This window comes from Mesoplodon mirus, assembly GCF_964341445.2.
Source record: "Mesoplodon mirus genome assembly, chromosome: 19".
Lineage (NCBI taxonomy): Eukaryota > Metazoa > Chordata > Mammalia > Artiodactyla > Ziphiidae > Mesoplodon > Mesoplodon mirus.
The window spans coordinates 28,175,167-28,191,314 of NC_138995.1; the positions used below are offsets into that span (position 1 = coordinate 28,175,167).

The 16,148-nt window shown below is 54.8% G+C and overlaps 2 protein-coding genes across 4 annotated transcripts in view; both read right to left on the minus strand.

Moving 5' to 3' along the window:
- CPNE2 (copine 2) overlaps nt 1–4,087 on the minus strand; it is a 53,676-nt gene extending 49,589 nt beyond the window's left edge. For both annotated transcript variants that reach the window (XM_082607709.1, XM_082607708.1), the window contains exon 1: nt 3,869–4,087. The gene's annotated coding sequence lies outside the window, so the exon portion shown is untranslated. The remainder of the gene's footprint in view (nt 1–3,868) is intronic.
- Nucleotides 4,088–5,690: 1,603 nt separating this feature from the next.
- The window catches only part of NLRC5 (NLR family CARD domain containing 5), a 113,057-nt gene continuing 102,599 nt past the window's right edge, over nt 5,691–16,148 (minus strand). Inside the window, exons 43-52 of one of the 2 annotated variants that reach the window (XM_082607421.1) lie at nt 15,475–15,558; nt 15,313–15,384; nt 14,933–15,016; nt 13,668–13,751; nt 13,210–13,293; nt 10,472–12,246; nt 8,789–10,356; nt 8,155–8,273; nt 6,931–7,128; nt 5,691–6,848 (exon numbers count right to left, since the gene is read on the minus strand). In XM_082607421.1, the coding sequence (XP_082463547.1) occupies nt 12,135–12,246; nt 13,210–13,293; nt 13,668–13,751; nt 14,933–15,016; nt 15,313–15,384; nt 15,475–15,558 (520 nt within the window). In that variant the 3' untranslated portion in view covers nt 5,691–6,848; nt 6,931–7,128; nt 8,155–8,273; nt 8,789–10,356; nt 10,472–12,134. Of the gene's footprint in view, nt 7,129–8,154; nt 8,274–8,788; nt 10,357–10,471; nt 12,247–13,209; nt 13,294–13,667; nt 13,752–14,932; nt 15,017–15,312; nt 15,385–15,474; nt 15,559–16,148 lie in introns of both variants that reach the window. The other variant, XM_082607422.1, reaches the window with a different exon arrangement.

Here is a 16,148-nt window from a genome sequence, read left to right on the forward strand (position 1 = left end):
AGTAAATAAACCCTTGATATATTACGCTATTAAAACAAAACAAAACACAACACATTTGTTGAGTGACGAATAGATGGTTGCATGGTGAGGGAAGCCTTTCTGGAAGGCAGGGACCCGAAGCCACAGGTGGAAAAGGAATCACGCCAACTGGGCAAAGCCCTCTTTGGTTTACAACCCCTTTCACGGCTGCCTTAAGAACCACATGAAAGGGGCTTCCCTGGTGGCACAGTGGTTAAGAATCCGCCTGCCACTGCAGGGGACACGGGTTCGAGCCCTGGTCTGGGAAGATCCCACATACCGCGGAGCAACTAAAGCCCATGCACCACAACTACTGAGCCTGCGCTCTAGAGCCCGTGAGCCACAACTACTGAGTTCATGTGTCACAACTACTGAAGCCCGCGTGCCTAGAGCCCGTGCTCCGCAACAAGAGAAGGCACGGCAATGAGAAGCCCGCGCACCGCAACGAAGAGTAGCCCCCACTCACCGCAACTAGAGAAAGCGTGCGCGCAGCAACGAAGACCCAACTCAGCCAAAGATAAATAAATTAAAAAAAAAAAGAACCACATGAAGAAAGCAAGGGAACAGCTAGCTTCTGGTCTAAAGCTCCCACAAAGATGAAGAAACCGAGGTCCGAGAGGTTAAGAGACTTGGTCCAGGTCACCTGGAGGATGGGTAACTCTCCCCAGCACACCCCAGACCTCTGGTTCTGCAGGCAACGGCAGCAGGTGACACCCAACCCAGATCAGCAGCCACCATGACCACCTCCCCCAGACCTTCAGTGCCGGGAGAATCCCACCTTCTCCCAGACTCACGACTTTCCCTTCCCCCAGGCCAGCACTTGCCCCTCCTCCATCGTTGCCCTCTGACAGTGCCCCAGCACTCAGTATGGTGAGACAGAGATTCCTCCAGAAACCCCAAAGGGTGAGCTCATGATTCTTCTAGGCTCCATCACCCAACATCACAGACCCATTCAACAGGAGGCCACGAGGAGGGGCGGACTCAGCCATTAAGCCAGTAAGTGCAGGGAAAGAGCCCTGAACAAGATGGACACAGGATGCCCTTGCCATTCCTGGAGCTGACCCCCTGGGGAGGAGGGCAGAGAACAAACTGACACACACTTGAATGAATCAGATGTTGGGAGAGAGCTGCTAATGGCTCGGGAAAAGTTAAACAAGGTGATGTGATGGTGAGCGAGGGATCAGCGTCTAGTCTAGTTTCATCTCAGGGCTCTGGAGGCACGTGTGGACAGGGCTAGTGGAGAAACACTCCAGGACATGGGCCAGCACAGCCCTCTTGACGCCACCACAGAGCAGAGGCCAGGTGGCCCAAGGAAGGGAGAGGACACCTGGCTGGGAGCCAGGAGGTGCCTCGGACCCCCGCTCATTCCTCAGGCCCTGTAGGACCTCAGGAAACCATGAATCCCCTTGGGACTCCATACCCTATTTCTGGACGGCATGGGTGGGACATGATCGTCTTCTCCAGTTGCTGCCTGCCAAGACCCTAGGGTGACCTGGCCTCCTGGCTTCCAAGGAGCCCACCCTGTGTCCTGCAGGGGACCCAGCAGGAGGAGAGGAATCCTGCCCCCTCTCTGAGGCCACAGTCTCCCAGCTGGAGGGAGATGGATTCCTGACGTGACTGCCCTGACTCAGCAGCCCCTGCAAGGGTTAGAGAAGCGGAGAGCATCAGGCAGATGGGACCCCGGCCCTGGCTGAGGGCTTCACAGTAGGGGACCTTGCCTGGCAACCTTGCTCCTGAGGGAATTCCTAGAGAATGCTCTTCTGTTTTCCATCACCCCTTAGAGCCCTGTGAGGCCAGCCCAAGGTGGGGGAAACGGGACCACCCCACTGGATCTACCATCCCCCATGGTGTTCTCTTCAGCCTAGTGGCACCTTCCTGTTCAGGACCCTGCCTGCCCCTGGAACATCCCAGAAGTCCAACATTTGGATTCCGAGGCTCCTCTCTCCAGGAAGGAAGTGGGGGAGAGAGAAGCGAGCTGGCCTGAGGAAATCCCAGAAGGAATCCTAAATCAGTAACCACGTCAGGCTTACTAATATTCCCATGAATAATGATAACGATGGTTAACATTTACTGAGCGCTTACCGGGCACCAGTCACAGCGCTGGTGCACAAGCCCTTTGTTGTCTAATTTAATCCTCACAACTACCTTTAAAGAACTACACAACTACCCTAAAAGATTATAAAGATGTACAGAGTATTGCTCTCACTATTTTACAGGCACAGAAACTGAGGCTCTAGCTCCGACTCTCTTCTTACGTCCCTGGATTTTTAATTCTTGTGGCCTCTGGGAGGGAGGTCCCATGACCACCAGTGCACCCAACTTTGCAGAACACCTGCCCCCTGGCCCAGGTTCTAGTCTCCCAGCAGCCCTGTAAACTGGATTGTGTCAAATTTTGCTTCATTTTACCAATGGAAACGCCCTGAAGCCCTAGGAGTGACAAGGCACCCAAACAGGACACGGCAGAGGGCCAGGAGAACTCAAGTGTCCACGTTCTTGGCCCATAGTTCTTTCCATGGAGAAAACTGCCTGGGTGACCCCTCCCACTCCGGCCAGCTATGTCACATGCCTGGGACACTCCCAGCACTCACTGGGCTCCATACCAGAGGAACTGCAATAAAACCACTTTTTATGCTTGCACCCAGCCTCCATATGCACAGGCCCTGGACGATTAGCCCATTTTACAGATGAGGACCTGGAGGCTCGGAGGGGAGGAAGGTCTAGGCCAGGAGCCCACTGTTGGGTAGGCGTTCAGACCCAGGTCTCCCAAGCTCTCCATTAGGGCTGTGCAGCTGCCGAAGGTTACAGCTTGGCTCCTCTCCCCAATTACTGAAGCTGTGGGTGCTCCAAGAAACAGAAAAAGCCCCCCATCCCTCAGTGACAGCCCACACCCCTAGGGGAGCAAAAACTAAGGGCAGACAAACAAAGGGTCACTCAGCTAATTCTCCCAGATCCTTTGCCCTTGTCACTTCACCCAGTACATAACAGGGCTGGGGGAGTCCCAGACAGTAAGAAGAACTTCCACCTGGCTAACAGAGCCCTGGGTTCCAGTGCCACCTGTCACCTTGGGCAAATCACAGCCCCTTCCCCAAAGGGGCTTGTCCAACAAGGCTGGGGGATGAAATGGGAAGAGGAAAGTAAGAACCCTCTATTTTTCAGAGAAGCAGTGCTGCGGGGGAACGAGGAACGGGAAGGAAGAAAGGGCCTTGCTCTCTCTTTCGCCATGCTCCCCCCTCCCCGCCCCCACCCTAAACACACAGGTGCCAGACAGCGTTTGAGAAAAAACTAGTTTGCAAACACACTCCGACTTCTGGGAAGCTGCCCAGTTCCACTCCCTCTCTTTGCTCCCCCTTCGCCCGCAGGGAGCTGACTCTCTAGCAGTTCTCTGGGGCCTGGGACGGAGGGGGGTTGGGGGGCTGGGAGTAGGGCACGGGGGGCGAGGAGTGGGCCCCGCGCCTGCCCGAACTCAGCACTTCCGCAGCTGCGATGGTGGCGGGACTCCACCTTCCTGAAGCCCCCAGGCGCCTCCGGGGAGGTAGGAGGGTCCCTAAACCGCTGGGCTCGGACCCCGGGCGGCGCCACCGTCCTCTCGGCACCCTGCCCTCTGTTCCCCCGCGGTCGGGGCGAAGACGGAGCGCCCCCGCGTGGCCGGGTCGGAGCTCAGTCACCCAAACGCCGGAGTCCGGGTGAGCGCGGGTGGAGGGAGGGGGCTTGTGGTTCCGCAGTCCCCCGAAGCGGAACCCAGCTTCCTTCCAAGGCGCCACTGGCACCAGAAGCCGAGCCCCAAGGCCGAACTTGAGCCCTCGCGCCAGGGCGCCCCACCCGCCCCTTTCCCCGCCGGGGCCCCACTCACCCCGGGTCCCGCTACCCTCACCGCGCGGCTGCCGCTCCCCGCACTTCGGGCCTCCGGGGCATTCCCGGGAGCTCCCCTGCTCGGCTGGGCCCGCGGGCGCGGGACAGGCTCAGAGCGCTGCCCCCGCGGCCATGGCCAGCTCGCGTGCGCTCGCAGCTGCTCGAGGTTCGGTCCTCCTCCCCAGCCGGGCGGGCAGTGGCTGCGGCGGCGGCGGCTGCTGCTCGGGCTCCTCCCTCGGCCGAGGGCGGGGGCGGGGGCGGGGGCGGGCGTGGGGCGGGAAGTGGGAGGCGAGGCGGGCGCTTCCTGGAGGGGCGAGTGCTCCCACGGGCGGAGCGCGGAAGCTATCCAGCCCGCCCGCCGCCCGTGGCTGGCGCGCCCAGGCACTCCGGGTTGTCAGTGCCTCGGGGCCCCGAATGTTCGAGGCCGGGATCCGAGGGTCTGAACGTTCCAGGCTAGGACTCCGCGGATCGGAACGCCGCTGGTTCGCACTCGCCCCAGGCTGGCCTCGCCCGAGCCGCTGGCACCTCCGAGTTGCCTGCACTGTGCGCTCAGGGCTGCCGACGCGGGATCCGAGGGGTGGGGTCGGCCCGGGCCTGCCAGGCCCTAGGGCGCCGCCTGCAGCCTCGACCCCAAGGGCTGTTCGGCTCAACGCTGCGCCCTCGGGGGATACACCACGGGGTTTGGTTCTGGGCTGTATTGGGCAGCCCTAGGATCGCTGTGTTTTCTTCCTTTTTTTTTTTTTTTTTCGATAGTAAAAGAGCTCGGCGTTTTCTTGTTACCGCCAGGGACTGGGAAGATGACACAAGCGTTATTTCTCTGACGGAGACGATAAGATAAACACAGTTCGAACAGTGCCTGGGGCTAGTCAGCGGGAGGGCGTCTAGCGGGTCCTTGAGACCTTAGCGCCGAGTCCGCCCTTCGGCAGTGGCCTTCTTTTCCCTAGAAGAGGCACCGATTCTTAAGAAATTCGTCTGTCGCTGGGCGCTCGTGCTGCAGGCCACTCGGCAGTATTTATGTGCTCGCTCCCCCCGCCCCTCTCCCATATCCAGTGCCTCAGACATAGGAGCCTCATTTAACCAGATTGTGGGGGCCAGAGCTGGCTCGGGGATCTCAAGACCACGTCCACAGCCCTTGGCCCCGGGGCTCACAGACTGGGCAGCTGGGAGTTAACGCAGAACACTTGGGTTGTGGGTTTTCCATTCTAGGCAGGTGAGGGTTAACTGGGAGACTCAACGTTGCATCCTGCGAACCTCCCTCCACGTCTGAGTCACAGGCACTTTGCAGCCTTAGAGGGCGGCTGCTAAACAGCCCCAGGGCTCTGGGCTTTGTTCTCTGCCTGCCTCCCCCCCACCCACCTCCATCCATCCTTCTTTTCTCCAAACTCTCATCTTTCTTCCAACTAAAGTCCTCAAAGCCCTCAGCCCAGCTGTGGGGCAAACCAATCTAGAGGTGTTCTTAGACCCAGCTGCAGCCCCTCTTCCTCCAGGAAGCCTTTTCTGATTGATCTGGCCCCCAGAATCCCTCTCCTCTCCTGGCTCCAGAGCAGGAGAGCCAGGCACTGGGATGGATAGTGGTGAACCCAAGCAGAGAGTGCCTCCCCTCAAGCTGCTCACCTCTCGGGGGCAAGACCATGGCCCAGGCAATCATTACTGTATGAAAAGTGCAAAGGTTTGAGGCAGGGTTGATCAGAAGACCAACTCAGCCAGAGGAGTCAGCGAGGCTTCCTCTCGGAGACCTGAAGGATGAGGTAGTTGGGCCTGCTGAGGGGGAAGAAGATACCTGATCCCTGGCCAAGGGGATGGAGTACAAAGTCCACAGGTCACAGCAATTCCACTCCTAGGAAAGGGAAATGAAAACATACATCCATACAAAAACGTGTACATGAATGTTCATTGCAACATGATTCAGAACGGCCCAAAAGTGGAAACAACCCAAAGGTCCATCAACTGATGAATGATAAACAAAATGTGGTCTCTCCATACAACAGAATGTTATTCAGCCACAGAAAGGTATGACGTATATACAATATGGATGAACTTTGAGAACATTGTGTTAAGTGAAAGAAGCCAGTCACAAAAGACCACATATTGTATGGTTCCATTTATATGACATGTCCAGACTAGACAGAGCCATAGAGAAAGAAAGCAATGATTTTAAATGTTTTAAAATTATAGTGATAGTTACACAACTGTAGATAATACCATTGATTGTATACTTTAAAGAGGTGAATGCTGTAGTATGTGAATTATATCTCAATAAAGCTTTTTTTAAAAAATGTCAGGGCTCAGGAGAGCCCAGAGATCAGTTGTTTAAGGCCAAGTGTCCATCATGGGTTGATTCTGCAGTCTGTCTTTAATCCACACACAATACAAGGCTGTTACTACAAAGTGTTGAAGTCTTTCCTTGCCCTGATAGAGACTTCTCTGTGTACAATTGGGAGGCCTCAATTTCCCTAAATAGGCTGATATTAGGGTATGTGCACGCATGCGCATGTGGCTTGTGAATTAAAGTGACTTGAAATAGCACCACCTGCGTAGCAGGCCCTGGCTGGACTCAGGTGTATGTGAGTGGGGAGAGGATGGAGGGTGTCCCTGTTATCTATGCTACATCTCAAATCACCCCAAGCATTATCATCTCTCATGACTCTGGGGGGCCTCTGAGCTCAGCTAGGGCAGTTCTTGTTCAGGATTTCTCAAACAGTTGCAGTCAGACCATGCCAGGGCCTGGAGTTACCTAGAAGGCTTTCACACACATTTGTCTGGAAATTGATGCTGGCTGTCAGCTGGCACCTCAGTTGGAACACCTACCCGTGACCGTTCCATGTGGCCTGGGCTTCCTGGTAGCATGGTGGCTGGGTTCCAAGAATGAGTATCCCAAGGGAACCAGGTGGAAGCCTTATTATCTTTTATTGGACACGGCTTTGGAATTCATATAATGTCACTTCTGCTGTAGTCACTGGCTCTCTCCATAGACCCCGCCCCTAGGTGAGAGGAGTGTCACTGTCATTTGTAGGAAGAGCATGTGGGCGGGGAGAGATTACAGTGGCCATCTTTGGAAAATACCATCTGCCCACAAAGGGGGTTGATGTGGAGACACATCAGCGATGGAGACATCCCCTCAGGGATCTCACGGAGATAGGTAGCTGTGGCTCACTGCACTCCTACATCTCAGGCGTAGAGTCATGGCCCTGGCTTTGAATCTCAGCCTGTCCAGTTACTGCCTGGGTGACATCACTCAATGCTCTGGGCCTCAGTTTCCTCCTGTGTAAAATGTAAGGATGGATTTAGTATCTGGTGTCTAGCCTGGTACCAGGCATGCCTAGACCCTAGGTCTAGCATGTTGTTATTGGTACTTTTAAGATCCAGGGTTGTGGTCACTCTAATGCAGGGATATCCCCTTCCAGGGTCAGGATGCCCATGCCTCCCTCCACCTCCCCAGGCCCTCCAGTCAGCCCCAGACAACTCCATCAGCCCCAGCCTTGCACTATACTATGCATGTGCATGCAGGGGTGGGGCCTATGGGCACAGCCCAGGAGACTGATACTTCTGGCTTAAGACACTCAACCTGGGGACCCCAGTTGGCCTCTGTTCTCTTGTGAAAGTTCCTCTTCTGTCACCTCGTCCTCAGGGCAAAGGTTGATTTCTGGGCAGCCAGGGAAGGGCTGGGGCTTGTGTGGGATGAGCAATAAGGTGTGGCTTCCAAGGGCTGAACGGGAGGGAGGACTCCAGCTCTGGGGGGCTTCGAGACACACTGGGGTGGTGGGGTGCTGTACTGGCGTGGCTGGGGGTTGGGTGGAAGACCAGCTGTCCCTGGGCCCAATCCTGGGAGGATCTGTACCAAACCAGCCACTGCAAGGTCTTTTGTAGGAAGCTCCAGATGTGTCCAGAGGGCATACACAGCTCTGGCTGGGGCCACCGCCCTCAGGCCTGGCCTTGGCCAGGCAAGGGAGGAGCTGGGGGCCAGAGGCAAGGTCAGGAAGGTCATATGGCCCTCTCGCCTTCCTGGGGAGCCTTCTCTTTGAACATACAGACCCACAGACCAGTTAAGTCCCCAGCCAGGATGACCCCAACATCCTCCCTCCCTTAGTGTTCCAGAGTTGGAATCTGAGCTCCACTGAATGCTTGCTGTGGGATCTTGGGCAAATCTTGTTCCTCTCTGGGCCTTATTCATAAAATGGAGGACATTGTTATTGAGGTTGTGGCTATGGGTCTAGAGGAGGTCCCAGAGGGTGAAGCCCTACAGAACTGTAGCCAGGTGAGGCAGGAGACAGAGGATTCAGATCCCACCTGAGGGAGTGTAGAGATGAAGCATAAGGTCATCTTTGCAGCTGGAGAAAGTAGGTCCTTGTGCTCTGGCTCATTTTGCTTGTGCCCTCACTGTACAGATGAGGAAACTGGGGCAGCACCTGTGGGATTTAGAGTCACAAAATTTGAAAGCTGTTGAGAGAGTAGATCCTAAGAGTTCTCATCTCAAGGAAAAAACTTTTTTTTTCTTTTATTTGTATCTTATAGGAGATGACGGATGTTAATAAACTTATCATGGTAATCATTTCACAATATATGTAAATCAAGTCATTATATCACACACCTTAAACTTATACAGTGCTGTATGTCATTTATATCTCAATAAAACTGGAAAGAAAAAAAGTTTTTTAAAAAAAAGGTTGGGGCTTCCCCTGGTGGCGCAGTGGTTGAGAGTCCGCCTGCCGATGCAGGGTACACGGGTTCGTGCCCCGGTCCGGGAAGATCCCACATGCCGCGGAGCGGCTGGGCCCGTGAGCCATGGCCGCTGAGCCTGCGCGTCCAGAGCCTGTGCTCTGCAACGGGAGAGGCCACAACGGTGAGAGGCCCATGTACCGAAAAAAAAAAAAAAAGCTCCCCAGGTGATTCTAATGTGAAGTCAGGATTGAGATCTACTCACCGGTCTGCAGTTTCACTAAGTGTGGGCCAGCAGCATTACTTGGGGGCTTCTTAGAAATGCAGAATCCCAGGCTCTGCCCCAGACCCGCTGAATCAGAATTTGCAAATTAACGAGATCCACAGATGATTCAATGCACGTTGCAGTGTCTGTAACTATGATTTTTCAGTTCGAGAGGTACTGGCCTGGACAGTGGATTTCAGACACGTGTATGTTTAGGGGAAGGACAGAGGGGGTAATTTGGGAGGATTTGAGACCGGAGGGGGTGGGAAGGAAGATTCTGTGACTCCCATCAGAAAGGTGGATATTCAATCTGTAAAACCATAGGATGGAGGCCAAGTGACAAAGCAGCAAAATGAGCTGATCCCAGCCTGGCAGTTAGACATGGGAACTTACCAGCCCGATTACCTTCTTAGTGGGAAGACTCATGCGTAGAAACGGGGAGCACCATTTTGATTACACTGCTTACTGGCCCAGAGCCTTACTTTTCTTTGAACTTCATCTGTTTTCATAGATCTGTTTAAACTGAGCTTACTTTGGGGAGGGAAGGGGCAGGGAGACCTCATCAGCATGGGGTAGAAAAATAGTCCAGGCCTCCAAACAAGTAGGTGGCAGGAGAGGAAGTTTCTTAATGAAATGAGCATGGTGACGTCACCCGACTCGGGCCCAGGCGGCTCTGCGGTGCTGACAGTACAATGGTGTATTTCAGGGCAGCTGCTGCAAGTTTCTTGGAGTTTAGAACTTGGGCAGAGCTAAAGGGGAAAGAAGAAGGGAAAAGGAAAACAAATAAGCAGCAAATGAAGTGTCTCTGAGCTCTGGGCTCTGCTTGGTGTGCGGTTCACCTGGGCTGGAGCTTCTGGTCGGCGCTCTGTTCCGTCCTCATCTGTGACCTCCCCAGTCAAAGGCTCCTCAGGCTTTGTGGAATTCATACTCCAGTCTTAGGCAAGGGGAGGAAGCAGTACAACCCCCCTTGGCGTGAAGGTGCACCCTGATGGCCACGGCATCATTTCCTGGAAGGGAAAGACTGAATTGGGACTCAAGGTTTCCAGGTAAACTTCTTGGATCCTCTACCTGCCCATCCCCTCCCCCAGGACCAGGCTGATGGCCCCACTTGATGCCAGGTGTGCCCTGATCCTGGCCCGATAAAGGTGTCCCTGTGTGGGGTGTGGGTACTTGGCACTTGGCTGGAGGACTTTCTCCTCATGCTTGGCAGGGGACCGAGGACAACATGGAGGGTGGCAAAGGTCAGGGCCAAGCCATCCAGGTGAGCCACAAGCCGGCTGGGACATCCCAGGTTCCCAAGCCAGGTGGGAACAGCCTCTAGCATCACTTCTTAACTTCATTCTGGGTACAGTGGTGAAGTTATCTCAGGACTCGCCCGTGGGCCAGCCTGCCCTCCAGTGGTGCTCAGTAGTAACTGCACCTTCCCTGCTCCACTTTTCACAGTGGAGTGCAGCTCTGGAGGAAGGCTTCCCGGATATGGACTTGTTCAACCCACAGGTAGGTGATGGAGAGGCGGTGCTGTTCTCCTGCCATTTCAAACACCTCTTCACTTCATACGACATCCAGCCCTAAAAGGGAAGAGAACGAGCATGTAACCAGTACCTACTTCTTCATACTAGGGACTTTGCACACTTTGCTTCCCTGACCCCTCTGAAAGTCCTGGGGGCCAAGGGTGTTACTTACATGTACAGAAACAGATCCTGGCCTTGAAGACAGGCAGCAAGGGGTCAAGTCACATTCCATTCCATGCCCGTCTGACTTCCAAAACCATGTTCTTGATGTACCACCTGCCTGTGGAAATCCTTTAGCCAGGAGTTCCCAGGCTCTCACAAGGACCAGGCAAGCAGCAATAGTGAGAGGGGATACACTGGGGAGTAGTGGGGACTGCGGCAAACTGAGGGATGTGCGCCACATCTAAAGGACACAGTCATACGTCCCCAGCAGATTACTCTTGAGTGGGAATGCTGGACTAGCACCTACGAGAAGCTGAAAATCTGAATTTTGGGTCAAAGTTTGCAATTTAAAATACTGACAGTTAAATCAGAAAAGAGTGTAAATATAATGCAAGCCAAACAAAGACTGTTTCTAACACTTGCAAGCCAAACAAAGACTGTTTCTAACACTATGAGCTTCTACAATACCCTCGTGGTGCAGGTGAGCTCTGGAGAGACGTCGTCACTTGCCTACGATCACGTGACCACATATAGAGACAGAGTCTGGACTTGACTCCATGCCTCCTGACTCCCAGGCCAGGGTTCCTCTCAGCATTTCTCTCTGTAGTCTGCCCTGCTCTCCAGTCCCCAGGGCAGAGGGTGAACCACTTCTGACTTTGGTGAGGTGGTGGGACACATCAGACTCAGGCTAGAGGCTAGAAGATCACCCACATTTATTGGTCAAACTTGGCTTACAGTGTAGCAGGGCCACCCTTTGGCCCTCTTGGAAGTAATGAGAACACTGTGTAACACATGCAGCCCCTGGGAGCTCACTCAGATTCTGCTGAGGTAGTGGCTTGATCCAGTGGCCTTACCTGAATATGTTGGCAGTCCCCACCCTCTGCACCCTTAGGCATAGCTTTGTCCCTCACACAGCACGGACTGGGCCTGTCCAAGGTCAGGCTGGCTCTACCTGGACCTGGGCCTAAAGTCCTTGGAAAATAAGGGAGAGTGGGTGATCCAGTTCACAGATGGGAAAACTGAGGCTTGAGGCAGGAGGATACTCATCTGGAAGCCTCATGGCTAAATCCCTGGCTTGGCCCACGGCCTTGGCCCTCGGGCCACTGGGCTGGTCAGTGCTTGGATGCTCTCCCCATCCCATTCTGGGTGGAAGATATTTTCTGGCCTAGCTGCTCTGGAAATGCAATTTATAAATACACACATGGTTTAAAAAAGTAATAAATTAGATCTTGGACCTGCCTGAGGGCATCTGGCCAGCCACATGGCACATGACGTGGACATCTGCCATGTCTTATATATGGACCACCAACCACATGTAGTGCTAAGACCCATGACATTAACCCACAGGCCACACTGCAGGTTTCATGCAATGTCACATGGAATGCTGTCACGCGTGACCTTCTGTGTCATGCATCACACCATGACATGCTCATTGTGTTACATGTTTCTGACAGGTCATGCATGTCCCATGGGATGTAGGGTAGGCTATTGGCTATACTAGGCTCTTTCTTGCCAAAAAAGTCCTCCCCGAAGACTGTTGCAGAAAAAAATGTGTCTCTCCCTCATGGGGCAGGGTACAGGGACAGCCAGCTGAAGCTCTTTTCCTGAGTCCTTTATCCTGGTGGGTGGAAGTTGGCATCACTCGGCTGGATTCAAAAGGTCTCGAGGGGCCATCAAGTGCCATGAGGGACCTGTGGCTGGTGGTCGAAGAAAGCAAAGTCCAGCCTGGGCTCCTGGCTCTGCAGACGCTGGGCCGTGTCCGGGGGGATGGGGTTATTCCAGAGGCTGTGGGGCACAGAGACAGACTCTTCTCAGCACCGGGAGCTGCTCACTTATTGTCTTGTCTCTGTCCTCTGTCCTACCTACAGATGGGGAAACCAAGGCCCCAAAGGGTAAGAGCTGTTTCCAGAGTTACCTGGCAGGCAGCAGCAGGTATTAGGCCAGCATGGCTACCTTAGGGAGATGGTATCCCCCATGCCCACCCAGACTTCTTCCACTCAATCTTTTTTTTTTTTTGGCTGCGAAGCACGGCATGCAGGATCTTAGTTCCCTGACCGGGGATCGAACCCATGCCCTGTTTAGAGGAAGCGTGGAGTCTTAACCACTGGATCACCAGGGAAGTCCCCTCCACTCAATCTTCTTCCCCGGGAGCTAGCTTCTTCCCCAGGCCATGCTCATAGGACACATTGGACAAATAAGGAAAAAGCTCCCCTTCTTTAAGACACTTTACTTCCATCATCTGAAATTGTCATAATATATTGTTTTATAGAGCGAGGCACTTCACCACTACTAGAAACCTAACACGTCTGCTATGGGAGTGGTGTCCCTTAGAGGCAACACCCTGAAGTTCAGTGCACCACCTATACAACTGTATGTGGTGGCCCTGATGATAGCCACCATTTTAAGTGCTTACTATGTGCCCGGCATTGCGCTCAGCGCTTTATATAATCGTTTACTCTGCAGAGCATCTCTCTGAGGTAGATACTATCACTACTTCCACTTTACAAAGGAGGAAACTGAGGTTCAGAGAGGTTGAGTTACTGATGCAAAGTTACGCCATCGGCAACGGGCAGAGCTGGGATCTGATCCAGGTCTGCTTGCTGCCAAATCCCTGATGGTGCGGTCCAAGCCTCCTTTGATAATTCCCGACCCAGGTCCTGCCTTCTCCTACAGGAGGTGCTTTTACATTGTAGAGGTTGGTGTGCTCACCCCAGCCCCAACCATCCCTGCCCCTGCAAGTCCTGTTACCGAATGACTTGGATGCCAGAGCCCTGCGCCAGCCCTTCAGCCAGGAGCCAGGCTCCAGAAGCTGTGATCCGATTCTTCTCCAGACTTCCCGATGGATGGAGGAGGAAGGGGAAAGAGACTGACGTGAGACGGGGAGATGGGGAGGAGGCGGCCGGAGGGGTGATTCCCTGCGTCCCTTCCCTGTGCCAAGTTGGGCGGGGGAAACAAAGGCTCCCCACACAGGTGTTTAGAGAGCTCAACATTCAGCAGTGCAGCGGGAAGGCTGAAGTCCGGGACCCAGGGAGAGCTAAGCTTGACAGGGGCTTGGAGTGGACAGGAGTGAGCAAGTCCAGGAGGGCTTCCTGGGAGTCAGGGCCCTGACCCAGTGGCCTCTTGGCTTTCCCCAGGACACAGGTCCCCCCACCCCCGCTTTGGCCCTCCCCACCCCGTTCTGGCTTCCCTGGATGTGCCCCTCATACTCCATTCTCTTCAGCCGGCCCATCCGCGGCAGGACCCGGGCCAGTTCAGCAGCTGCCTCATCCCCGAGCAGATTCCAGGACAGCCTGTAGGGTAGGGGTGCCAATGTCACTGGCAGGAGAGCAGTGAGGGTAGAGACAGGGGGCAGGTGGGGAGGGCTGGGGGCCACGGGGATGGGGGAGTGCCACGGGGTCCTGCGTGCCCTCCCTGAAGACTTTACAAGGCACAGGAGGCTCCTTCCTACCTCCCAGCCCCATTCCCGAGCTGGTCATCCCTCAGAACCCAGACAGCTTAGGAGCTGGCTGTCCTGAGAGTTCAGAACATGAGGTCTGTGGAAACATCATGATCCAAACTTCCACCGTGCATGTGCCTCCATGCTACATCCATGTACCGCCTGTATTATTTGTTTCATATTTTTCTTTAAATCAGTCCTCTGTCCCCTCTTTTTTTTTCACTTTAAGAAACTGATCTTAGGAAACATTTATCACTACTATCAATGAAAGACTTGTGTTAAGGACCCTAAGTAGAAGGTAGTTACAAGGATAAGTACAGTGTAAACGATAGTATTAACTTCTAGCTGGAACCTGTGTCCTTCCCTGGCGCTAACCCTGTGGTCTGCCCCCTGCTGGCTAAAAAGGGATAATCACCAGTGTTTGGTGAGTTAGCCCTGATCTGAGACTTTCTCTTTGGTGTAAAGTAATGAGAAGAATTAAAATCTTTAGGATGCAAACCTAAAGTCTCGTAATCCCTTGTGTCCTGTACTTAAGGAAATCCCATTTTCTTCCACCATGCTCAGGGTCCCAGGCTAGTCCTGGCAATCTAGTTTATCCCTGAGGCAGTACTGCCAGGTCCCAAGGTCCGAGCACCTCTGATGGCCAAGAGGGAGGTGAGCATGGCCAGTGGGCAGGTCGGGGGGCCTGCTGGTTTCAGCCACTCCTCACTACCAACAGGTGGTTCGTAAATCAAGGCTCCATAAACCCGGTGAGGTAGTCTATCCAGACGCTTCCCAAAGGGACAATCGGGAAATGGTCCTAACCATCTCCATCTGGTCCACTGCCCCTCTCACCCTCCACAGGTGGGGAAACAGGCAGGAAAGGCTGAATGGCTTAGACAAACAACACTCACAGCTCAAGTGTTAAAACTTCCTCGAGAGGAACTTTGAGCAAGAATGACCTTCCCTGTACAAGATGGGAAGACCCCCAGGGAGGAAGGAACCAGGCCCCCAGGTGCCCGCTTTGCCCAGCTCAGGGCTCTCCCAAGCACTCACATGATTTCTTCCAGGGCCGGGCAGAGCACGAAGCTGGCAGTGAGGGGCTTGGCAGTCTGGTTGTCAATCTCACACGACACCAGGCTGGAGACGGAGACGGAGATGGAGAAGGGGACGGGATGGAGGTATCTGAGTCAGGGGCGCCCTCAGCCTCGTGCCCCTCTCCCCACCCTGCAGTCACAGCAGGCGGGAGCAGAGTGGCCAGCAGCTGGGGCAGGCTGGGAGTCTTAGGAAAGCGCCCCCTTTTTCTTAGTTCCAGGATCCCCCCATACCTGAGGCCTCTGTCACTTCAAAAGCCTTCCCAGGTATCAGGCTCAGCCAGAGAAGGACTGCCCCCTACTGCACCCCAGCTCCCCGGGTAGTCAGAGGAGGCTACTTACTCGATCTGCCGGAGCACTGGGAGCCCCAGACGGAAATGTGGGACCCCTCCGGCCAGGTTGTTCTCTGCCAAGCTGCAGGGCAGGGGAGACACCCGTGAGAGGAAGCCCCAGACCAACCCTCCGGGCCTGGCCCCCTGCCCAGGCTCCGCGGCCTCTACTCACCTGATCTCTTCCATGTGTGGGCATCCATCCAGGGCCTGGCCCAGGCTCAGTGCTCCCTCTGGGCCAAGATGGCTGGATGGCAGGCTGAGGAAAGGGAAGGGGTGAGGGGAGCCTGGGGGACCAGGTATGGGAACTGGGGGGGCTAGATCCCCCCACCCTGAGCCTTGTCTCAGGCTGCACTGCCAGACCTTAGACAGTCTCTGGGTGACTGCCACCCTAACCCCTCTCCCCACCCACATAGGACCTGGGTGGGTATCCAGGGCCCTGGCTTTGGGGTCTGAGATCCCAAGTTCAAGGCCTGGCTCCTTGATGTATTAATAGGGTAAGCTTTCCACACCTCTCCGGGCTTTAGTTCCCTTGCCTGGAAAACGGAGCAAGTAGAAATCCCGGCCTCACAGGGCTCAGATGAGAGCATGGACATAAACTGTAAAGTGGCAGGGCGCTTTTATCCTGCATAGCCCCTTGCTGACACTTCCTCACTCACCCTCGGAGACTGGCTCACAGGGTGCGCTGAGCTACAAGGAAACTGATACTCAGAAGGGGCAGGGGCTTGGCCAAGGGCCCACAAGGGGCTGGTGGCAGAGCCAGGACGAGGCTGGGTCTCCTGATCTCCCGGCCCCAGGCTCCAGAGGCAGGGGAGAAGCAGGCGGGGGAGGAGCAGCCAGCCCCAGCAC